At 42.3% G+C, this 26784-nt stretch overlaps 1 protein-coding gene across 1 annotated transcript in view; it reads left to right on the plus strand.

Moving 5' to 3' along the window:
- The window catches only part of LOC132823640 (synaptic vesicle membrane protein VAT-1 homolog-like), a 196775-nt gene that overhangs the window by 158423 nt on the left and 11568 nt on the right, over nucleotides 1-26784 (plus strand). Inside the window, exon 8 of the mRNA XM_060837577.1 lies at nucleotides 21949-22032. Within this exon, the coding sequence (XP_060693560.1) occupies nucleotides 21949-22032 (84 nt within the window). The remainder of the gene's footprint in view (nucleotides 1-21948; nucleotides 22033-26784) is intronic.

Consider the following 26784-nt stretch of genomic DNA (forward strand, 5'->3'; position numbering starts at 1 on the left):
ATGAAAAGAAATCAGACCAGACAAATTTCTTACAGTTCTTTAAGGCAAGATCTGGCAGGATAGATAAAGGAAAACCAGTTCATGAAATGTACATGGATTTCCAAAAGACAGTTCATACAGTGCTGGACAGAAAGCTACTGAATAAGAATTGAAACCATAGTTTTGGAGCCAGTATATTCTCACAGATAGAGGAATGGCTTATGAATAGATGATAGAAAGTTGGGATAAGTCAGGGTGAAGACATTTTCGTAATGACTAGTGGAATGCCATCAGTGGTGGAGCCACCATAATGTACAATATGTGCACGTGGCTTGGTTAACAGAAGTGAATGTACTATCACCAAGTTTGCAGATGTCATTAAAATAGATGAGAGACCAAGTGGTGCGAATGAGGATAAGTATCTACCAAAGGATTTAGCCAGGTCGCAAGTGGCAGATGGAATGTATCATGAGAAAATATGGATGTAGGTGTGCTCACTGAGCTGGAAGGTTCATTTTCAGACGTTTTGTTACCATACTAGGGAACATCTTCACTGAGCCTCCAGATGAAGCACTGGTGGTGTAGCCTGCTTTCTGTTTATTTGTTTGGGTTTCATTGGGTTGGTGATGTAACAAACACTACATTGGACAAACAGGCAGAAAACTAGCCACCAGAATACATGAAATTCAACTAGCCACAAAAAGACATGACCCATTCTCACTAGAATCCTGACATATGGATGAGGAAGGACATCACTTCGACTGGGACAATATATCCATCCGAGGACAAGTCAAACAGAGACACACACAAGAATTCTGAGAGGCATGGCATTCTAACCAGAACTCTATCAACAACATATTGACGTGGATCCCATTTACTCTGAAGAAGGGCTCATGCCCAAAACATCAACTCTCCTGCTCCTTGGATGCTGCCTGACCTGTTGTGCTTTTCCAGCAACACATTTTCAGCTCTGATCTCCAGCATCTGCAGTCCTCACTTTCTCCTTGGATCCCATTTACCATTGTTGAGAAAAAGAACAGGAAATTACATCACCAACCAAAGGAAACTCAAACGTATAATAGAAAGCGGGTTACACCACAAGTGCTTCAACCAGAAGCTCACTGAAGATGTTACCTAGTATGGTGACGAAATGTCTGAAAATGAACCTTCCAGCTCAGCAAACAAACCTACATCCAGAACCTTAACCTGAGCTACAAATCTTCTCAGAACTTGCTAATATTATAAGAAAATGTTAGGTAATGCACTTTAACAAGAAGAATAGAGGAGATGAATATTATTGAATTGAATTGGATTAGCTTTATTATCACATGACAGTACTTACATGAGTACAGTGAAACGTTTACAAGTTACCACTTGCTGTGCCATCTTTGGTAAAAGGTTAGGGACAGACTCTTAGGTACAAAGCAGAAAAATAGGAAAAACAAAGTTGAGAAGTTAAACATCACAGTCCTTCTAATTAATAAGTAGAAAAACAAAGAAACACATTTCACAATTCAACATCACAGTCTCGAAAAGCTCTGAGCTCACACTCCTCACAAGGGCTCAACCTCCTCCACGCTAGGCTCAATCTTGCCCCTGCTGTTGCCTGGGGCTGCCTGCGCTCTCTCTTCTCTCTCTCTCACCATCCCGGATTGCCTGCTCCTGCACTCCCCCCGGAGTTCTGTTGTGGTACTGCTCCAGACCACGAAGAAAAGGGAACGGAGTAAGAAATAGGAAATTCTTGCTAAAAGAATACAAGATTCCGTTTAGATGACACAAAGAATGCTGTGAGCAGTTTTGTTCCCTTATCCATGGAAAGATATACTGGATTTGGAGGCAGTTCATTGAATTTTCACTCAGTTAATGCAGGGTTAGAGAAATTTTGAGGAAAGGTTGAACCTGCACTCATTGAAGTTTGGAAGTATGAGAAACTATTGAATACATAAGATCCTTAACCATCTTGGCAGAATAGATCCTGAGAAGTTGCTTCCCATTGGAGAAAATTTAGAATAAGAGGGCATAATCTCAGAGCAAGAGGCCACCATTTAAGGCAGAGCTGAGGAGGAATTTCCTCTTTCTGAGGGTAGTGAATTCTTTCCTGAAGAGGCTGGATCATTACATATATTCAGGGCTGAGATGGACAGGTTTTTCATCAGTCAAGGTTAAGAGGGAAAGGCAGGAAAGTGGAGTTGAGGATTATTGGGTCACTCACTGTCTCATTGAATGGTAGAGCATCTCTGTACTTCTGTCTTATGATAGGCCAAATCACCTCCTTTCGCTCTATAACAATTGTTGTTATTTATTCACAGGACGAGGGCTTTGTTGGCTATGCCAGTATTTGTTGTCCTTTCCTATTTGCCCAGGAAATGGGGGAAAGGGGTTAAGAGTCAACCACATTGCTATGGGTCTGGAGTCACATGTAGGCCAGAGCAGGTAGCTTCTTTCCCTGAAGGACATTAGTGAACCAGATGGCTTACCCCCTCGCCCCTCCCCCCAACAATTGACAATTTCATGGTCACCATCAGACTTTTAATTCCAGATTTTTTTTTTGAGTCCCAATTCCACCATCTGCCATGGCAGGATTCGAACCCAGGTTCTGAGAACCTGGCACTCTACATTAAGAGGCCAGTGATAATACCACTAAGGCCATCCCCTCCCCATTCTATGATTCAGAGCCACAAGTGTGTTTTTGAAATGTGCTCACTGTATTGTGAGAAGTACAAACAATCCCGTTACAAAAACTAACTTAGAACACTGGGGTTAATTCCTCAATGCTTCATTGAAGTGGTCTGTATGGAACTTAATGGGGACCACAAAAGAAAACTTTTGAAGGGAGATACGAAGTTGCAGCTCACAACTGGGAGTAGACCATAAGACATAGGAGCAGATGAATTTTGCCATATTGCGGTCCCTAAAGATGTCTAATCAAGTTTACCTTATTACACACTACCAAATCCAGAATTGCCTGTTCCCTCGTGCGACAAGCCCATATTTCACTCTTTAAAGATTTTTTTTTCAATGAGATTTTATTTGTCATTGCAAATGATCTCAAAATTCAAGCCTATTAAAACAATGTTCTTAAAGCAAGTACATTAATTAATCAACGAATTCAACATATTAACATCACAGTGGTTCCATGACTACTGTTACCATGGCTCCTGAGGCTTCTCTTACATACATGGAGGGGGCCATTGTACACTCTCGAATGATACAATATATTGATTGCCTCTGTCCAAAACGGATCAGCAATTATAACATCAGCAGGGCTTCTCTACATCTTGGGGCTTGTTTTGTGTTTTTGTGAAGAGTTATGCGTGTTTACAACACAGATACTGACTAGTTCATCAAACCAGCCTGTGTTGATGGTTATGTTACAGAAGAAGCTTCCTCTCACTCTGCTATATCTCATCATTTTATTATTTTAGAGGAACATTTTAATTAAATAGTTCTGACAGTTTTAAATGGCAACCCTTTACATTTTGCTGGGCATAATGCCAGGTAATGACCCTCTCCAACATGAGAGTATCTAACTAATTCCTCCTCAACATTCAATGGCATTACCATCACCTAACACTCCCATTAGCAAAGTTCTGAGGGGTTACCAGTGGCCACAAACTGAACTGGACTAGCCATTTAAGTACAGTGGAAGGTCTCTTGTGGTGCAGTGCTCATGTCCATAAGACCATATGCCATAGGGGCAGAAATTAGGCTATTCAGCCCATCGAGTCTGCTCCACAGTTCAATTGTGGCTGATTAAATTTCTCAACTCCACTCTCCCACTTTCTCCCTGTAACCCTTGATCCCCTTGATACTCAAGAACCTATCTATCTCAGTCTTAAATATACTCACCTCCACAGCCTTCTGTGGCAGTGAATTCCATGCATTCACCACTGCCTGGCTGAAGAAGTTTCTCCTAATCTTTATCTAAGTTTCTCTTTATCTAAATGTCTTCCCTTTACTGTAAGGCTGTGCCCTCGGGCCCTAGTCTGTCTTAACAATGGAAACATCTTCCCAATATCCACTCTCACCAGGCATTCACTATTCCGTATGTTTCGATCAGATTCCAACCCCCTTCCCCATCCTTCTAAACTCCATTGAGTCCTCAAACATTCCTCATATGTTAAGCTTTCCATTCCTGGAACTATTTTTGTGAATCTAGATTTTTGTGTCCCTACCTCTGAGCCAGAAGGCCCAGTTTCAAAGCCTGTCTGCCATCAACAGGTCAGGAGTCTGATGGAACACTTCCCACTTGTCCAGATGGGTGCAGCTCCAATAACATTCGAGAAGCTTGACATCATCCAGGAAAAAGCAGCCAGCTTGATTGGTACACATCCACATACATCCATTCCTTCACCATTGATGATGCTCTACAGCAGTATGTACTGTCTACAATATGCACTGCAGAATTTCACCCAGGTTCCATTTTTTGTTCTTTTTGTTTTTGTTTTTTGTTCCTTTTTTTTGTTTTTTTTTTACCCCACACTACCGCCTAACTGTGGTAGTGCTTATATTTTTCCTCAGCACCCATGATGTGTGTGTGCAGGTGTGAGACACAGTGAAAGACATAAGGCACACAATTTCCACCACCAGGAGGAAAAGAAACACCCAGTGGCCAGTGACAAGCAGTGCCCTTCACATCAAAGGGCAATGCTGTGTGATCACACCCAGGTTTCATAGACAGCACATTCTAAACCCATGGCCACTACCATCTGGAAGGACAAGGGCAGTAGATACGTGGAAACATCACTATCTTCAAGTTCACCTTCAGGACACTCACCATCCTGACTTGGAATTGTATTGCTGTTCAGTCAGTATTGCTGGGTAAAAATCATGGACTTCCCTCCTTGACAGCACTGCATCACATAGGCTGTAAACGCAGTTCTCAAGGACAGCTAGGAATGGGCAATAAATGCTGACAATGTTAACATCCCTAGACTGATTTTTTTTTAAAAGCCTTTTTACCTGACAAGCCTTCTCCTTGCTGAAAATGTGTTGCTGGTTAAAGCACAGCAGGTTAGGCAGCATCCAAGGAACTGGAAGTTCAACGTTTCGGGCCAGAGCCCTTCATCAGGAATGAGGAGAGGGTGCCATGCAGGCTAAGATAAAAGGTAGGGAGGAGGGACTTGGGGGAGGGGCGATGGAGATGTGCTAGGTGGAAGGAGGTCAAGGTGAGGGTGATAGGCCAGAGTGGGGTGGGGGCAGAGAGGTCAGGAAGAGGATTGCAGGTTAGGAGGGCGGTGCTGAGTTCAAGGGAATCGACTGAGACAAAGTGGGGGGAGGGGAAATGAGGAAACTGGAGAAATCTGAGTTCATCCCTTGTGGCTGGAGGGTTTCCAGGCGGAAGATGAGGCGCTCTTCCTCCAACCGTCGTGTTATGTTCTGGCAATGGAGGAGTCCAAGGACCTGCATGTCTTCGGTGGAGTGGGAGGGAGAGTTAAAGTGTTGAGCCATGGGGTGGTTGGGTTGGTTGGTTCGGGTGTCCCAGAGGTGTTCCCTGAAGCGTTCTGCAAGCAGGCGGCCTGTCTCCCCAATATAGAGGAGGCCACATCGGGCGCAGCGGATGCAATAGATGATGTGTGTGGAGGTGCAGGTAACTCTCCCTCCCACTCCACCGAAGACATGCAGGTCCTTGGACTCCTCCATCGCCAGAACATAACAACACGACGGTTGGAGGAAGAGCGTCTCATCTTCCGCCTGGGAACCCTCCAGCCACAAGGGATGAACTCAGATTTCTCCAGTTTCCTCATTTCCCCTCCCCCCACCTTGTCTCAGTCGAAACTCAGCACTGCCCTCCTAACCTGCAATCCTCTTCCTGACCTCTCCGCCCCCATCCCACTCCGGCCTATCACCCTCACCTTGACCTCCTTCCACCTATCACATCTCCATCGCCCCTCCCCCAAGTCCCTCCTCCCTACCTTTTATCTTAGCCTGCCTGGCACCCTCTCCTCATTCCTGATGAAGGGCTCTGGCCCGAAACGTCGAATTTCCTGTTCCTTGGATGCTGCCTAACCTGCTGTGCTTTAACCAGCAACACATTTTCAGCTCTGATCTCCAGCATCAGAAGACCTCACTTTTTACTCAAAGCCTTCTCCTTGTTCAGCTATCTCAAATAATCCAGAGTTCCGGAACATTGCTAGTTTCATTTGAAAGGTTTGGGGAAGATACCATAATCAGAACCTGACTACTACTTCAGAAAGGCAGCCAGTGCAGTTAGACAATTCAGCTATAACCTGGGGGAAGTAAGGGCTGCAGGAGGTTTGGTGGTTGAAGCGAAAGGATGAGAGAGGAACATGTATTCCCTTTTTTTTCCCGGATATGGATCTGTTAATTGCTTCCCCTCCACTCAGTTTTATTTCCAGCCTTATAGCTCTATGCCACTTCCAGCCTCCTCCATTACTGGCCTCCAACATGTTTCTCATTTATTTCACCCAGCTTCACAACACTGCCTTCAGCTGCCTATAGCACCTAAGTCCTGGAATTGACACACTCTGCCTCTCTACCACTCTGTCCTCCTTCAAGACGTTCCTCCTTTGTCTAAGTTTTGGGTTACCTGTCCTCCTATCTGCTTATGCAGTTCAGTGTCAAATTCAGTTTTATAACGTCTTTGAACATTTTACAGCATTGAAGATGATATCTAACTTAAGATAATAATCAATGATCTTCCTGACAAAACTTTGTGATAATGATATCAGTAATACAATCCAACAGCTGCAAATTCCTGATGAAGGGCTTATGCTCGAAACGTCGAATTCTCTATTCCTGAGATGCTGCCTGGCCTGCTGTGCTTTGACCAGCAACACATTTGCAGCTGTGATCTCCAGCATCTGCAGACCTCATTTTTTACTCTAATACAATCCAACACATTACTGACTTAGGATGTGAATAGAATTTACAGGGAATTTCCTTTAACTGTATTGAGAATCTCTAAGAATTTATATTATTTTCCATGAAGTAAATAAATGAAAAGAACATCAGGCACAAGCTCCAACACACAAGATATCTGATATTTCTTATGCTTAGTGGTGTGATCCCAACTGATATTATTCCTAGGCAAATCAGATCCCAGTCTGAAATCAGGCTTGATAGATTATATTTTGCTTCTGTTTTCATTTTATTGAAGTCATGTCCCATTGAACCATGCAATGATGTAGATTTGGTTTTAACAATAATACAGAAGTGTACTACACGCATAAAATGAAGATAAAATAGAATAAACCAAACTATTTACATACAGCAAACTTCTAAAAAGTGTCCAAACAGATGGTAAAAATATAATCCCATTAGTCTGAAAGGCAGCCCTTTAGAATACTCATACGGGAGAAAATTCTCTCCTCTCTCACACCAATAGTTTAATTTAACTGTGACTTCAGCTCCCAGTCTTGAAGGTCTGAAAATGCTATTTTATTTTACTTCAGAATCTGATAACCTTTTTCTGGAGCCTTCATACAATTGATTAACTTTATCGACTTCATAACCCTTTCAGATTTTAGCCAAACACTTCTGCTCTGGAACTTGTATTAAGCTCTATACACTGAGGTGTTCTATTTCTTAACAATCCTAACCAGCACCCTTTCTCGGGAGAAACTGCTTTAGCCAAGACCTGTGTAAAACTGGGTTGAAACAAAGAAAAATCCTTTTTTTCCTAAGCCATGATTAATTCCAAAAAAAACAATCCCTGACCTTCTCAGCCTAGTGCACAACTTTGCTTGCTCATAACATTCCCCCAATATAAACAAAAAACACATTACTCGCCAGGAGGTATTTCTCTCATACTGCATTTGAAAATTAATCACCATGGTTGCACAAATACTTGCAAGTTAATCTTTAAATCCTTTTAGACATACAGTAAACTCATATCACTGCTTCAAACTTGAAAGTGGGCATAAGGAGGTTACAAAAGCGATATAGATAGGCTAAGTAAGTGGGCAAAGATGTAGCGAATCAAGTACAATGTGGGAAATTGTGAAATTATCCGTTTTGTCAGGGAGAATAAGAAGGAGCATATCATCTAGGTAGTGAGGTTGCAAAGCTCTGAGGTGCCTAGTGCATGAGTCACAAAAGGTTAGTGTTTAGATCCAGAAAGTAATTAGGGAAACTAACAGAATATTATCCTTTAATGTGCGGCAAATTGAGTAAATGAAATGAAAATAAGGAGGTTAAGCATCAATTATACAGGACACTAGTGAGACTAATCTGGAGAAATGTACATGATATTTGTTACCTTATTAATGGAGAGAGGTAAATGTGTTGGAGGTAGTTCATTGGTTTACCAGACCAGTACCTGGAACGGTGGGTTGTCTTGTGAGGAAGGGTTGAGCAGGTTCGCTGTATTTGCTGAAGTTTAGAAAAGTAAGAAGTGACATCAAAGATCCTGAGGGCTCTTGACTGAATAGCTGTGGGAACATGTTGCTTCTAAAGGGATAATCTAAAACTATGTGGTCACTATTTAAAACACTGTGTGGGGAAGCTTTTTTTTACTCTGAGAGTCGTGACTCTTTAGGATCCTTTCCTGAGAAGGTGATGGATGCAGAGTGCTTGAATATCGTTAAGGTGGAGATAGATAGATTCATGTTAAGCAAAGGATTGAAAGGTTATCGGGGTTGGTGGGACTATGGATTTGAGGTCATAATCAGATTTACCATGATCTTATTGAATTGTGGAGCAGGCTCATGGGTTGGGGAAATAGCCACTGAAATTTCATCCATCTCAATGAGCTTGTCCCTCTTTCATCTGAACTACATAGAGTCTCAGCCCATTCCATTCACTTCCCTCTCAGAGCTTCCCCTGCCCTTTTTCTCTAACCATCTTTGACTTCCCTATTGGGATTGTTCCTTCTGGACCCCAGAAGTAACCACCCTGACACCTGAAATCCAAGTTCTATTTGCAGTCACATTGGCCTTCCCATTGGAAGGTAGAAGCACAAAGGTTTCACTCATTCAGTCTGTAAATATTCAAATTGGCCGCTTTTGTAGGATACAAGGTGTTCTAGTCTCTGATCAATGTGACACTAAGTGCCTCAGGGAGAATGAACTTACTGAAATTACTCAGCAGGATTAGCTCTACTGTTTGAGGCTGCATATGAATCAGGTTGGTTTGTTTTAAATTATACAGCAGGCATCCAAATATCTTGGAGCTAAATGTACTTAAAGTTAGAGCAAAAACATGGTAACAATCCAAAACAAAAACAGAAATTGCTGGAGAAACTCGGCAGGTCTGCCAACATCTGTAATCAAAGCATTATGACAATCCAAGCCCTTTATCATATCTTCCTGTAATTGCATTTCACACCAGAGATTTGCTGCCAGTACGCCATCACTTTCACAAAGAAAGATTACTGTTGTAATATGGCATAGATTCCAGAGCACGTAAAATTGTACAAGCCAGTTCATAGAGTCATAGAGATGTACAGCATGGAAACAGACCCTTTCGGTCCAACCTGTCCATGCTGACCAGATATCCCAACCCAATCTAGTCCCACCTGCCAGGACTGGTCACATATCCTTCCAAACCCTTCCTATTCATATACCCATCCAAATGCCTCTTAAATGTTGCAATTGTAGCAGCCTCCACCACATCCTCTGGCAGCTCATTCCATACACGTACCACCTTCTGCATGAAAAATTGTCCCCTAGGTCTCTTTTATATCTTTCCCCTCTCACCCTAAACCTATGCCCTCTAGTTCTGGACTCCCTGACCCCAGGGAAAAGACTTTGTCTATTTATCCTATCCATGCCCCTCATAATTTTATAAACCTCTATAAGGTCACCCCTCAGCCTCTGACACTCCAGGGAAAACAGCCCCAGCCTGTTCAGCTTCTCTGTGTAGCTCAAATGCTCCAACCCTGACAACATCCTTGAAAGTCTTTTCTGAACCCTTAAAAGTTTCACAACATCTCTCCGATAGGAAGGAGACCAGAATTGTAGGCAGTATTCCAACAGTGGCCTAACCAATGTCTTGTACAGCTGCAACATGACCTCCCAACTGCTGTACTCATTACTCTAACCAATAATGGAAAGCATACCAAATGCCTTCTTCACTATTCTATCTACCTGCGACTCCACTTTCAAAGAACTATGAACTGCACCCCAAGGTCTCTTTGTTCAGCAACACTCCCGAGGACCTTACCATTAAGTGTATATTACATGAGATTACAACATGTTACCTGCCTATATAAAGGTATGAGTCTTGCCTTCAGTCAGTCTGTGTCATGAAGTCAGTGTAGTGTGTTCAGTCAGTTAGCTATGTGCATGTAATGTCCTGTAATATCAGTAGGCATAGAACCCAGCCTAAATGTATATGTCTGTGATACTGTTAGGAGCTAAACAGTGCTCTAAATAAACTTTAAGACATCTGTTTCAACAGGAATCCAATTACCTTGTTACATGGACTGACACATAGAAAAGCACAAATTGGATCGTTATGGCAAATATTTTCTTGTTTTCATCAAATAAGAACGCCAGGTGCAATTTAGAAATCCATACAGACAGGAGCTGCTGTGACATCTGATTACTTGGGTTGATTCAGCTGATCTGGCTGGCTAGGCAGGTTTCTCGCTTCCCTCAGTTCCATGCAGGTCCCTTTCAAAGCTCGGTGCTCGGTCACAGAGGATGACACCCTGGAAGAGGACCGCTCTGCAAGACTAGTGTATCTGATGTAGCTCCACTCTCCTGCCAGGCCAAACCTCCAAGACCATTTGTAGGATGACATAGGGAAGTCAAGCCCCAAGACTTCAGACACATCCAAGTGGCTGTCTGTTGTTCTTTAAGAAAAGAGATCCTGCTAGTTAGGCGCACGAGTCAGAAGGTATGCTATGATACTCTGCATCTCTGTGCTTATCTTTTGTTTAGTGTGACATCACTTCAGAGGAGCAGGGCTAGAGCATATCACCCTGAAAACATCAACATTTGCTTCCTTTTTGTACACTTGATGTCAGATTGTCCTGGTTCCTTTTGGCAAAAATTAATAATTATATCTTGATAAAAGTCTTCTCTAAGTTCAGCTGCTTGTGGTGAAGTGGAGTTTTAATCGTAATATTTTAATTCATTCGTCATGTTGGCATATCAATTTGAAGATGATTCAGTGTTAGAAATAAAGGTTGACCCTCAGTATGGATAATGGTCCATTGTTCTATGGGCAGAAACTTAGGATCAGGTGCTCATGACTTAATATGGAATCAGAGTTTGTTGCCCACGCTTTATGTAAATAGACAAGCTGCACTGGGGCCCAATTTCAAGAGCCAAAGTTCTGCACCCTGAGGACACCTGAAAAAAAACTGACCTAAAATGGGATTGGGCCATGTATCTGTAATCTCTACGAAACAGGTCTCAAGCCTGTTGTGTTCTGCTCTGATTGTCTGAATGTGGATACTTTGGCCAGTTGCAAAGGACTTGCACGTTCAGCTAGCTGTATAGCATACCTGATGTTGGCGGCTATTCCATCATTTCCCTCCCTCCCCTACTCACACAGCACTGGCTAAGAGGATCATGGATTCCATGCTTTCTGTTGTAATGAGAACTAAGGCATAATTTTTTTGCCTACCCACAGGCTTTTAGTGTTGGGAAATACGTCAAGAATAATCTCACCCACTGCCTGAGGAACCCCAAATCCCCTCATTTGGGGAAAGCCTATTCAATCAGCTAGCTTGTAATCAAAGGCTTCTGGTGGGGAGAGGAGGGGTGTGTGGTGGAAATTCCCTTCTGAGAGTCCGTTGAATTGATCATTCGAGGGCATCAGTGATGGTGAGCTTGGCAATGGGGACTGTCTTTTTTGTTAAATTCATTCACAGAATGTGGACGTCTCTAGTTAGACCAAGGTTTATTGCTCATCCCTAATTACCCACTTAGAGTCAACCGCATTGGTGTTGGTCAGGAGTCACATGTAGGACAGACCAGGTGAGGACAGCAGTTTCTTTCCCTCATGGACATTAGTGAACCAGATGGGCATATTCCGTCATCAGCAGCATTTTAGCAGTCATCATGAGAGCCATTAATGCAAGATTTTTGTTGGATTCAAATTCTACTGTCTGCCATGGCAGGATTTGAACCCAGCACTCCAGAACATTCCGCAGATCTCTGAATTAACAGTGAAGCAATAATACCACTAGGCCATCACCTCCCCTGAAGGCTTACCCACCCACATAAAATTGTGGACATGTCTGGGAGGAAAAGCAGTGGAATGGTCCACTGGGAATTTTATGGCTCCATCCCACCATGGCTACAAACCCATCAATGTGGCTCTAAAATTCTGCTCTCAGTGAGTTCTATGTGTGGCCTGATGCAGCTTTGATGCATAGGGCATGATGCATAATGTCCCTGTTTTTCAATACTGCCTCTCTAAAAATGAATCCAGATTCTTGGTCTATGTTTCTTATGCCCTGGCTAATGAGGGGTGCAACATCAGTAATACTGATAGGAACAGAACTAATTCTGTGTTGATATTTTGGAACAAAGTCAAAAATCACGTGACAGGTAGTCTGCGGCTCCGAAAGCTAGTGGTTTCAAATAAACCTGTTGGACTATAATCTGATATTGTGTGATTTTTGACTTTGTCAACCTTCGTCCACATTGAGGTTTTGGGAGACCTCAGATAATGGTTACCAAACTGGAAAAAGAAAGAGTCCCTTCCAGCACTAATTAGTTAGAAACACATTTCCTTCTTGGCAATGTTTTGTGATTTGTAGTGACCAAAGCCCTGAATGGTGTGTGTGGGGGAGGGATGGGGGTGATCGGGACCCTCTCAGTTCCTACATCTGCCTCATTGCAGGTTTCAGGTGCAGCAAGAGTACTTAGACAGTTGTGACAGAAGCACTTTCACCTTTGAGCCAGAAGGTTCACCGTTCTGATGAAGGGTCACTGAACTTGAAATGTTAACCCAATTTCTCTTGCCATAGATGCTGCCAGGCCTGATTTCTGTTTTTATTTCTGATTTCTATCATCCACAGTCATAGAGTCATAGAGATGTACAGCACAGAAATAGACCCTTCAATCTGACTCATCCATGCTGATCAGGTATTCTAAATAAATCAATTCCCATTTGCCAGTATTTGGCCCATATCCGTCTAAACCCTCCCTATTCATATACCCATCCAGATGTCTTTTAAATGTTGTAATTGTATCAGCCTCTACCACTTCCTCTGTCAGCTCATTCCATACATGCACCACCCTCTGCATGAAAAGTTGCCCCTTAGGTCCCTTTTAAACCTTTCCCCTCTCACCTTAAGCCTATACTCTCTAGTTTTGGACTCCCCCTTGTCTATTTACCCTATCCATGCCCCTCATGATTTTATAAACCTTGATAAGGTAACCCCTCAGCCTCTGATGCTCTAGGGAAAATAGCCCCAGCCTATTCAGCCTCTCCTTGTAACTCAAACCCTCCACCCTGACAGCATTCTTGTAAATCTTTTCTGAACCCTTTCAAGTTTCACAACATCCTTCCTATAGGAGGAAGTCCTGATTTGCACGCAATACTCCAAAAGAAGCTGAACCAACGTCCTTTAAGCTGCAATATGATCTCCCAACCCATGTTCTCAATGCACTGACCAATAAAGGCAATCACACCAAATGCCTTCTTCACTATCCTATCTACCTGCGACTCTATTTCCAAGGAACTTTGCTTTATTCTAAGGTAAATAGTATGTTGGCTTTGAATCAAAGGGAATTTAAGCACAGGGGTCTTCCTGTAGCTGCTCAAAGCCTTGCTGAGATGGCATCTGGGACGCGGTGTACAGTTTCACTCTCACTACGTGAAGTAGCTCTTAGCACAGAGAGAGTCTCAGAACAGTTCACACAATTGATTACTGGAAAATAGGGTTGTCCTACAAGGAGAGTGTGGTATATGAATGGAAAGGGTTTGGAGGAAGATGGGCCAAGTGCTGGCAAATGGGACGAGATTACTTTAGGATGTTTGGTCATTATGGACAAGTTGAATCAAAGTGTCTGTTTCTATGCTGTATATTTCTATGACTTGATGACTCTATGATGAGTCTGTTAGAAATAATATTAATGTAACTGGCCTAGCAGGTTGAAGTGAGGCTACATTATACTTTCAGGTGGTTATGAAGTTAGATGCATGACACTATTTTGAGGGAGAGTAAAGTGCCCCTCGGGTAGTGGCTAAAACATCTATCCTCCAGTCAAAGTCCTGGTCAAATCTTTATCATGTCAGAATACCACATATTGGAGCTTGTTGTGCATTAGTTGGCTGCTATATTTCATGTATTGCAAACAACACCACTTCAAAATGCTTCCTTGTTTATAAAAGTGCCCCGAGGGCATGAAAGGTGCTATAAAAATGCAAGTCTTTTGTTTCTGCTGAAGGCAACGTTTCATGTCATTGTTAGCCTCCAGATGAAGTAGAAAGCATCTTGCATCAATGTAAACTACATAAATACACAATCCAGTTCACTGTACATTTTATCTAAAGGAGAATGATATGTACACTTTTTCTTTGGTCATACAAATTTCCTTTGAGTCAGGCTATATTTGCATAAGTGCGCATCAAAAAAAACAAATCCTAATGGACGCCTGCAAAGATCCTCAGCAACACGGCAAGCAAAAACACAATGCAAGTATTCAGTGCTGCACCAACAGCAATTTAATTTGCTGTATGCATGTCTACCAACGATTGTTTGATCTATAACTGCCTAAAGAAAAACACAACATTCAGAATTGGGTTGCCTGAGAGACCTGTAAAAGAATGTGGATTTAAGAAGTTTAGCATCATTAAGAGGATTAGCAGAATGGAAGGGATTCTCTGAATGGTGGATAAGCATTCACTGAGTATGCAGACAAGCTAATTCTCATATTGTTTTCTAAGAAACAATTAGAATAAAGGAATTGTGTGATGATTTGTTGGCTCCCAAGGTAATACTGTTAAATGCAGCTTAAAGTCCATTTGTGGACTGCCATGTGTCAGCTTAGCACAAGATGTAGCATTTTTGCCTTCTAGACATAAGGTAATTGTGGTTTTTGAACACCACATCAGCTCCATGGTTATTATTTCTAAAGGTGAAGTTGATCTATGGCTTGATCTGCCAGTTCATGTTGAGGCTGAAATAGGCTAATTCAAACAAAGCCTCTGCTCAATGTTCCTCCCTTAATTGATAAACTGACCATCTTATTGCCATGTTGTGAGTGTACTGCTTTTAAGGAACATTGGCTCACTTTTTTGTAATTTCTCATCAAAAAAACTAAAGCAGTGTTGTTCACATCTTTAGGATTTCCAGTCCTCTTTCTCAAGCCAAACACATCTAGCTCCCATTTAAAGCTGTCCATTGCTGGCAATCTTATACAATCAATCTTGTCTCATTTTTGATCCTAGCTTGAAAGAAAAACTCTTTAGATGAGAAGTTAGACAGCAGAGTGGTGAAAAGCATTAAGAAGCTGGTAAGATAAATCACTAAAAAGCTAAGCTAACTGTGATTGAAAGCCATGCAATGAGTGGATGGAAGAGGGAATTCCTGAGGTGTTCTTATGATTGCTTGAGGTAAGTTCGCTGGAAATTCACAGAAGCCCTGGAGCATTGAGATAAACAGAGATGGTGCCCTTTCCCCCTGTTCCTGAAGATTTACTCTTGATATCACAGAGGATGATTGAGAAGAAAGTCATATCTTATCAAAACATAGGGCTGCTCCCTCATCAGAGAGAAATAACTGGTGGTAGCTTACCTGGGGGTCACCATGTCCTCAGGCAAGGGGAGATGCTGAGAAGTAGAGTAAATTGTGCTAGCCTTAGCCAGTACAGGAATTGAACCCACACTGTGGGCATTAACTCTGCATCGTAAACCAGGTATTCAGCCAACTGAGCGAAACTGACCCCCAGCTGGTGGTAGTGCTCTTGTGCGATTCAGTCTCATTATTTACAATCTGGTATTGCGCTTTGCTCAGCATTGCAAAACAAAATTGAGCAATTAGTTAGTGGTATTTATCCATTAGAGGGACAATAATATCTATCGAACAAGCATTAGTTTAGCATCAGACTTCATAGGGAATTCCAATATATCTTCTGCTGCTGAACTGCCCATGTATGATTTCTAACCTCTCCACTTTTTCTGTTTTATCATAACCTTACTAATCTCTCGATTTTTTTCAATCATGCTATAATGGAAGGAAATATCAAGTTACTCACTTTGGTAGTAATGAAGGAGCAGAATATTTTTTAAAACATCTGGAACTCCTTGGCATTGATACGCTCCAATCACAGCCTATTTATTTTCTCTCTTCTATATTTTTGAGGTAAAAATGCAAATGCATTTTGTGGACTGTTGCAATCATGAGTGGAGAATTTGAGTCATTGAGGTTTTACAGCATGGAAAATGACCCTTTGGCCCACCATGTCCATGCCAGTCTTTATCACCCCTTTAGACAGTGGGTTCCAGATACTACAATCCTCTGGGTGAAAATGTTTTCCTCAAATCCCCTCTAAATCTCCTGCTCCTTACCTTGAAACTGAGGCCTTTGGTTATTGACTCCTCTACTAAGGAGAAAACCTTCCCCCTATTTACCTATTTCATGTACGCTCATGTGAACCTCAACCGCCTCCCCTCCCCCCCCACCCCGGTTAGCCTTCTCTACTCAGTGGAAAATAACCTGAACCTGCCTTGCGCAGCCTGACAATTTCTACCTTAGCCATGGTCCCCATTATCAGTCTTTACTTTTCCCAGGCATATTATCATCCACCCTTTGGCCGAACGATGGCATGGTGGCTCAGTGGTTAGCACTACTGCCTCACAGCACCAGGGTCCCAGGTTTGATTCCATCCTCAGGCAATACACATTCATCCCTTGTCTGCGTGGGTTTCCTCCGGTTTCCTCCCACAGTCCAAAACATGTGCAGGTCAGGTGAATTGGCCAAGCTAAATAGTGTCAGGTGCATTAGTCAGAGGGAAATGGGTCTGGGTGGGTTATTCTTCGGAGGGTCGGTGTGGACTTGTTGGGCCGAAGGGCCTGTTTCCACGCTGTAGGTAACCTAATCCAACTGTTTCTGGTTTCCAATTTCACCTATCCACTCACTCCCTTCCCATTCCCCCTTCAGCTTATAGACCACCTTTCCTGAGCTAAAGACAGGATGCTATGCAGGAAGCATTAACTCTGATTTCTCTGCACAGATGTTGCTGCCAGACTTGCTGACCTTTCTCCAGTAATTTCTATTTTGGTTTCAGATTTCCAGCATCCATGATTCTTTGTTTTATTATAACTGAGCCTGCCTAGTCTCTCTTCATAATTGAAGTCTTGTTTCATCTACTTAGTGCACTCTGATTTTCCAACAATTTGGATAAAAAACAAGTCCCTTTCTAGGTGTTTGCTGTGACTGGTCTGATTTTTCTAAAATTTGTCTAGCCCCTAAATCAGCCCATATGCTTAATAATGTCCCCTCCTTAAGGGCATTGTGCATCAACTTACAGCATGTGGACTGCAGTAGTTCAATAAGGCAGCTCACCACCACCCTCTGAAGGGCAAACACTGGTGAACCAGTAGTGTCCATGTCCCCTGAATGAATTAAAAAAAGTAATGTTTTACATTGGAAGGATGTTATTTGGCCCACAGTAAATCTGAAACTCTGAAAAATAACTCAGTCCTGTTCCCCTGCTCTTGCTTTTTCAAACATTATTTTCTGTCGAGCACACTGATGCTGTTTTGATCAGCCATTCCAGTCCTCGCATTTGTCTGGATTGATAAGAAACACTCAGTTAATCTCTCTGTTTTTATTTGAAAGACCATTAACTGCGACTTAGGAGGAAAATACAAGCAATAGTAGCCATTCACTGCCAGATTTAGGATCTGCCTCTTAAAGACAGTCCAAAAGATTGAGTGTTCTTGATTAAAATCGGTCTTTCTTAGCAGAACTTTGCTGAACCGGACTGTATAATGCTTCATGCTTCTCTGGAAATTCATGAACGATAGAGATCACTGCAGCTCTCTCTTGCTCTCACCTGGCATGCCCTTATTTAAATACCAAACCTGCTTTGTGCAGTAATACTACTTGATCTAGCAACTTATACAGTCATATCCAGAAATTCCAGTCACTGCAGATTCCGAACAGTAGGTCATTTATTTAGATTAATGCAGCCACAGGTTTTTATTTGCACACACTGGAAACTATAACAATTTGCTTAATTGTAAGTGAAATAAACAGGCTTCTTAACCATGTATTAGAATGTCTTTAACTTCTGTCTGGAACTGAGTTAATTAGATGCTGAAATACAGCTTTGTAATTAATGAATTAATGAAAGGCCATCCTAACTTCATTTATTCGTGTACAGTCACCTTGCTCACTAATTAAACTCTTTGCTTGAATATTAAATAGAACATTATCTGCAAACACACACACATACACAAATCATAAAAACTTTTATAACTTAGCAATGTTAATGACATCCATTAGTGAGATCTTCGTACTTTCTCTTGAGATCTACTGCACCATAACCATAAAACCACTTGCCATAATAGTGCAATTGCTTATTTTGCTGTGGATTTTGTGATTGTTTTTACACTGACGTATGTCGAAGAATCCCAAAGATTGGTAATAGATCCCCATATAATTGTGACATGGACTTGGATCTAATGGCACAATGCAACGTTTGTGGATGAGATGAAGATGACAGAAAATAGTGCCAAAGGTTAAGAGATCACAGACAAAAAGGGGAAGTGGACAGATTCATTGAAGATTGAATTCAGCATCAACTCATACAGCACAGGAGAGGGTCTACAGCTCATGGCACAAAGAAGAAATGCATTTTGGAAAGAAAAAATGTTAAAGGAGCAGTATAAACCAATTGGTGCACTTTTAACAAGGGTGTAGGAACAGAGGAATCATCAGAACATGTCATTTGTCAGAACTGTGATTGGAAAGCTCTAAAATCACTGCTATAAATAAAATAAAGAACTGTGGATGCTGGAAATCTGAAACAAAAATGGAAATTGCTGGGTCTGGTGTCATCTGTGGAGAGAGAAAAACAGAGTTAACATTTTATGTCCAGAATTCTGTTTCCCTGGCAATTTCTGTTTTTGACTAAAATCAATGTTGACAGTTTTAACTCCAGCAAATGATCTTGTGAATCATACAACTCTGGAGACCACTCAGCCCTTTCTACCTGTTCTACTTGATAAAGCAATTTATGCAATAAACAATTTCCTGGAGGAGACACTGTGATAAAGCGAAATCTTTGCTGTAAATGGGAAACTGTAGGGTAGTGGCAGTATTGCTGGGCTAGTAACCCAGTACCCCAGTCTAATGATCTGGCTTTGAATCCCACCCATGGCAGATGATGAAGTTTGAATTTAATAAAAACCTGGGATTAAAAGCTGGCCCATGGTGACCATGTAACTATTGTCAATGGTTGTAAAAAACAAGCTAATGTTCACTAATATCCTTTAGGGAAGAAAATCTACAATCTTTACCTGGTGTTATGACACATGGTGAACCCTTCTGCTAATTGAACCAAACACACAGAAAAGCTGACCTTGTCTTATAATCTGTTACAGTATGAGTGACAAAACTATCCAAATTCTACTATTGAACAAAAAATATCAATTTTATTCTTGAACTCTAAAGTAAACATTAAACAACAACTATTTACAACTCTAAATCTCCTTTCTTTTAAAGGTTTGTTAAATACCTCCCACTCTATAACAATATATTGATCCAATAAAGCCCCTATTAAATTTACAACTCAATTTTCAAAACCAGACAGCAGCCGTCATCTCCAGTGTGGATCTTACTCTGTTTGTGGATATCCCTGGGTCCCTGTAGATCCTTTGATCTTTTGCTGCACAGTTTTTCACATGAGAAAGGTACCTTTGATGGAGAGCACTTTCAGGCAGTCTGTCTAACAGTGGCAGGTGGTGCGCTTTCTGGCTAACTCCAAAATGCCTGCTTATTACACGACAAACATCGGATTGTTTCATTGGTTCAATGTTGTCAAAACAGTAAAATTAAAATTCAATTGGGTTTTAGTAGCTTAAGGCATAGTTTAAACTGATTGGTTTCAAAGTGCTGTGAAAGCAATTGATATATCTAGGTTACAGCCAAAGCTTACATCTTAAGGTAACAGTTTTCAATTCTCCAGTACACTCTGTACCTGCTAGTCAGTCACATGACAGGTGCTTGGCAGCTTTCATTATCTCTTAAAGGTACAGTACACGCTTTCAACTTCATAACACCTGGGCTGGCCTACATGTGACTCCAGACCTCAGCAATGTGGTTGACTCCTAACTGTCCTCTGGGATTAGGAATGTACAATAACTACTGGCCTGCACCAGCAATGCCCGCATGCCATGAATGAATTTAAGAAATTGCCAATTGGTAACCAATTGCCAATCCAGACAGAAGACAATGCCTACCACAAATTCAGTGCTGTGCAAGTGTGAGACTTCAAACTAGTGAAACAGGAGGATATCTACAGTTCCTCCGGTGAAAGTGAAATGGATCCAGCTTTGTGTCTGCACTAGAGCATTAGAAAACAGAAGTAGAAACAGGATTGCACCATGTTGTTTGTCATCCAGTATGATCTTGGCTTTTTTACGTTATTTCTTAGAGCAGATCTGTAATAAAACTTTGAGGAACATGTTTACAATATCATCACTGTATCACAGCATGTGACCCTAAGGTATAAAGCTCTCAGTCTCCATCTTACTCAGCTCTGTCCTCTTTCAGTGTTACATGCTGGGGATACATACCACAGGGCAAATTATTTTGCTTGAGTCCAGGTGAGCAAATACCTGTGATTGTTATGCACATGTATAATTACCAGGAAATGTAATAAAAGTTTGTTAAAGTCTTCAGTACTACATGACCCATGTCTCATTTATCTGACAGGATCTAATATGAGTTGCAGATCATCAGATATTACGCTCCTACTCCACTTTCGCCCACTCCCTGAATCCATTGATTTCTCATGAGACTGAAGAATCTATCTCTGTGAAATTGCAGCCTGGAAAGTTATGCTAAAAAGATACAGTGGTACATTTTGAACTCTGAGGCCTTGATTTAATCTGACTGAATAGAGTTGTCTCTTATATAGCCTACCTTTACTGGATTTGAAAATTCATCTCAGAATGTTGCTAACTAGGTGAAGTTTTTTTTAAACCAGCAAATAAATGCCAACGTTCCAAAACCACAATGTTAACCACCATCTGAGAACCAAACTAAGGAGACAGATTTTATCCAGGTCCCCTAATAATCAAGCTGGCAAGATCTGACACAGTGCTGGTATTAGAGTATCATGCCAGGTACCCAACTGATGCCATACCCTGCCTTTATTCCATAATTTGTTGTCCATCAGAGTGGCAGTGTCTCTGACACTTGCCTTTTCATCTGTCAGCCAAGGATCCATATTAACAAGTCCAATCAGGGAATGCATATTCTATGAGTTCCAACTGGCTGACCTCATCACAATCACTACAGCTCCCATTTCTGGCTCAGTGTATTTTGATTGGCAAGGGATATGAGTGCAGGTAGCAAACCCTGTTCTCCTGATCTGTCTGGTTCCATCACAGAGTTTGATATCTCATTCCTCATCTCCTACAATTTCCATTGTGTTGGGGCAGCTTATTAATGTCTCATGGTTCTTGGTTGCTCGGAGGAGGCATGAACCACAGCCCACATTCAGGAATCTGCAAAGCTGAGCTTGACGTGTCATCCCTGTGCTTCCTTGCTCACTCACCCAGTACGCACCATATGCAGAACCAATGGCCTATTCCAATGCTATAGTTCACATGTGAATACTTTTCTTTGGAGGGATTATTTTTTTGAACTGATGACATAACATTGTGACTTACTTCTAATCCAAGAATACATACTGACTACTTCTGCTATTGTGGAACATGAATGACCTGAAAATATCCACCAATGATGGATAATACAGAGCTGGTTTTGCCTGTTACTGACCTGGAATTTACATTGAAGTATCATTATTCAATTCATTTGTGCTCTATCTCTGAAAGAACTCTCATGATTCTATCTATTGTTTGCAGGTGAAGGAAGCCATGCAGAGAATCCATGATAGAGGAAACATAGGGAAACTTATCCTGGATGTCGAAAAGTCCCCAACTCCTTTGGTAAGTGATTCTTGAAATTTTGAAGCCAATTGCGGCAGCACATTGGTTAGCACTACTGCCTCACATCGCCAGGGTTTGATTCCACCCTTGGGCAACTGTCTGCGTGGAGTTTGCACATTCGCCTGTGTCTATGTCAGTTGCCTTCCATACCCCAAAGATGTGCACGTTAGGCAGATTGGCTATGGGAAATGTTGGGTTACAGGGATTGGGGTGAGGGGGAGGGAGAGGTTGGTGGATCTGTGTGGGATGCTCTTTGGAGAATCACTTTGGACTCGATGGGCTGAATGGCCTGCTTCCATATGGTAGGAATTCTAGGATTCTATGAAATATGTCGAAAAGCCAGTGTACTAAAATCAATAAGCATGTTCAGGGATTACATCAATGGCTAATGTTATCAGAAATGAGGAGTTCCATCTTTGATGAAAGCAAAAGTAGAAGTGGGAAACCTCTAGATCTGATTTCAGGATGTGTAATAAAATCTCAAAGTACACACCAAACTGTGTTGACATTACAAATTCCAGTGCAGATGAACATGTGGAAACATCCCTATGCCGTTCCTTTTCCTCTGTTTGTTCTTTATCATGCAGAACTGTGGAGAATGAACAACACAAAATTCATCATTTGGTCCAACCACTTCAAGTTGGTGCATATGATTCAGTCAAGCCTATTCTTGTCTTTGCTAACGAACCCTTATAACCATCTGCTCGGTTCTACTTATAATGTGTGTCTAATTTCTCCTTAAAGTCATCAGTAATATTTTCTTCAACTACTCTCTGGCACAGCAAGTTCCACAGTCTGATCACTCTTTGCATAAAGACATTTTGTCTGAATTCCATATTGGGTTTCTTGGTGATGATCTCTTATTGATGGTAAAAACACTTCAACCCCAGGGCATCAATGTGGAATTCAACAGTTTCCTCATTTCCCCTTCCCCCACCTCACCCTAGTTCCAAACTTCTAGCTCAGCACTGTCCCCATGACTTTTCCTACCTGCCTATCTTCTTTTCCACCTATCCACTCCACCCTCCTCCCTGACCTATCACCCTCCCCCACTCACCTATTGTACTCTATGCTACTTTCCCCCCACCCCCACCCTCCTCTCATTTATCTCTCCACCCTTCAGGCACTCTGCCTGTATTCCTGATGAAGAGCTTTTGCCCGAAACATCGATTTTACTGCTCCTCGGATGCTGCCTGAACTGCTGTGCTCTTCCAGCACCACTAATCCAGAATCTCATATTGATATCCAATTTTCCCCTTTCCCAAAAGAGGAAACATTCTCTCTCTACTGATTCTATTAAAACCTTTCATAATTCTAAAGGCTTCGATCAGGTCATCACAACAGAGCCTTCACATTTCAAGAGAGAGACCCAATCCCATACACTACTCCTGACTGTGTCCTCACATTTCTTATATCACTTTTTGTAAATTCCTTTTGAATACTGCTCTGGAACTACAGAAACCATTTGGCCCATTGAATCTGCACTGACCCTCTGAAGGGCATCCCACCCAGACCTAACTCAACCTCTCTTACCATAACTCTGCACTTTCCATGGCTAATCCACCTAGCCTGAATACTATGGGCAATTTAACATGGCCAATCCACCTAACCTACAGATCTTTGGACTATGGGAGGAACCTGCACAGATACGGGGAGAACATGCAAGCTCCACACAGATAGTCACCCAAAGCTGGAATTGAACCTGGATCCTTGGCGCTGTGAGTACTTGGACGGCATGGTGGCTCAGTGGTTAGAACTGCTGCCTCACAGCGCCAGGAACCCGGGTTTGATTCCTGCCTCGGGCCACTGCCTGTGGGGAGTTTGCACATTCTCCCCGTGTCTGCATGGATTTCCTCTGGGTGCTGCAGTTTCCCCTTCCACAATCCAAAGATGTACAGCTTGGATGAATTGGCGATGCTAAATTACCCGTAATGTTAGGTGCATTAGTCAGGGGTGTCTAGGTCTGGGTGGGTTACTCTTCAGAGAGTCAGTGTGGACTTGTTGGGCCAAATGACCAGTTTCCACACTGGAGGGAATCTAACCCATCGTGTGTCTTTTTAACATGGCAACCAGAATTTTGCACAACACACCTCAAACTGTGGTTCAATACAAGTTGAGAATTCCTTTTCTAATTTGATACATTTTCCACTACAAGGAACCCTAATGCTTTAATTTCTAATCAGCTTTTCATGCCATGTTGCCACTTTTTACAACGTGTGGATTTAAACTCTAATTTGTTTTTCTAATCAAATTAAGTTCTTACTTTAGTAACAAGTGACATCCTTACTTTAATTATCAAAATGTACTGGCTTACATTTATCTGCAAATTACGTGCCCATTTTGCAAATTTATTAATGTATTCTTGTAATTTGTTGCAGTCCTCCTCAGTACTGTCTCTCTTGGTTTTGCTCTCATTGTTTTCAATCTCTTTCACTGTTAGTCTATTTTTAATCCATCTTTTTCCTCTCATTTCATCTCTTTCTTTTCCTTTTGGCCCTCTGCTCATCTAGGGATTCAAAATGATGTCTGCCCTGAATTAAACTGTTTCAAAAATCACATGGCACTGGGTTATAGGAGACAGGTTTATTTGAAACTGCAAGCTTTTGGAGTGCCCGGTCCTTCCTCAGGCACTTAGTTTCAGCATACATTCTGGAATTCTTACTGTGAAACCCTTATCGCTCTGTCCTCCTTTGCTATGCTGCTTACTTTAACCAACCTTTGCATAACATCTCCTCACATCCCTTATGTTGGCTCGACGTCAATGCTTCTGATTACGCTCCTGTGAAAAGGCTTCAGTATACTTATTTGTGAAGTTGCACAGTTCCCAGGTTTTATTTCAGGTTCCAGTGCTTCTAGAATATTCTGTCAATGGAGACCTTTAGCTTACGAATTCTATTATGAATCCTCTCTGTATTAATTCCACATGAAGACTGCAGTCTTCATGATACCTTTTCCTGTCAATCACAAGCACACGATCCTATCTGGAGCCTCCAGCTTTTTGAGACTTTCATATCCTTTGCTAGATTTCATCACCATGCTGTGAAATGTTAACATAAGTTATTGTAACTCTGAGGTGACCAGAGCTAACATAAAAGCAAAATATCTGCTGGAAATCTGAAAGTACAAGAGAAACTCAGCAGGTCTGGCAGCGTCAGAAGTAGAATCAAAAAGCGTGGTGCTGGAAAAGCACAGCTGGTCAGGCAGCATCCGAGGAGCAGGAGAGTCGATGTTTCAAGCATAAGCTCTTTATTAGAAGTAGAGTCTATCTTTCATTTGCGATCAGTGCTGGGGTCATTTTTGGATTATTAATATCACAGAATTACAAAAGGGTGCTGTGATAGTTTTTTGGGCTAAGTACAAATTGCACAAGGTTTTGAAGAAGGATTCTCGCCATGATGCCCAGTGACATTTCTCCCCATATCTTACCAAACACACCTCATTACCTGTCTCACCCAATGGTGTCCCTGATGTCTGCTTCCAGGCCTATCCAAACATCATTCCTGGAACATCTCGCCACTCAGTAGATATCTGCCAAAAGACTTGGATCTTTTGCACCAGCACAATCTTTGTACAACTGTCGGGCATCCTGATAATTGTGGAAAGTTCGGTGCTGCCCCTCGCCAGTGATGTAATGACAAAACAGCCACAAGGCCACACTGCTCACAGCGTGTAGCTGGAATGGCTGGCACTATGCCATACAGATAACTCCATTCTCTCAACATCATGGAAATTTCATCACCCGGCCACACAGTTTACCTGTCATTAGCTCCATCCTGTCTGATCACCCTTTCCAGGTCATACTCACCACTCTGTCCTCAATGCCCACTGTTTCACCCACATCTTTTCACTGTCTAGTAGGGAACATCACGTAGGCAGGGTACTAGATAATCCCAAATGATGAACCATAGCCAACAAAAGGGAGCACAAACCAAGGGAACAGAGGCCTCAGTTCAACCTTTGCAATGTAACCCAAATGATGGGATCACAATTATCTCCCAATCCGTGATAGTGTGTTGCAGCCAGCTCCCATCTGTTGGAACGGGGTATCAATGAGGTCCTGTCTGGCTTGAAGCACCCAATGCAGCTGGGCTCCGTCACGGAGGAGAGCTTCCTCCTCCTCCTCCTCCTCGGATATCTGCCCTGTTCTCCCAGTGTTTCAGCATCTGGAACATTGCCTCATCACCTGGTCCACTTGCAGAGACCACAGCACATCAGAATGCTGTCTCAACTGTATGGGACTCTAACATACACTGGGTGTGCAGAGTGCTCCAGGATGCTGGAGTTGTGTTAACTGCCAGGGTAGCGGCCACACTCCTCCAGGAAGTGGTAAGACTGGTCATAAATCACCTGAGCCGAATGGAACCACTTGCTGTTGGTAATTTTGCAGTGTATGATACCACCCTCTCAGTGCCATGTGTGTGTAGTTGATAGCATCCATTACCTAGGGGAAACCAGCTATGTTCATGGATTCCACTGCCTGGACTGCAGCACTGACCTCATCATGAGGGAATGAAATGAGCCAGTGTGCCGTTGCACGGTTAGTTCCAGCCACTTTCCTGCTGTATTAGTGCTGGTGTGACTGGGAGATCCCACACAGCTCTCCTGTCACTCCCTAGAAGGAGTCAGTCACATCAACATTCAATGTTGCAGTGCCCTTCACAAACACTGGGAGAGAATGGCCTCCCAGTTCTGCAGCTCGCCAATCCCCACCCTGCATCCAGCTTCCAGCATAGCGTTCAGGCTGTTACAGAG

Source organism: Hemiscyllium ocellatum, chromosome 17 (genome assembly GCF_020745735.1).
Source record: "Hemiscyllium ocellatum isolate sHemOce1 chromosome 17, sHemOce1.pat.X.cur, whole genome shotgun sequence".
Lineage (NCBI taxonomy): Eukaryota > Metazoa > Chordata > Chondrichthyes > Orectolobiformes > Hemiscylliidae > Hemiscyllium > Hemiscyllium ocellatum.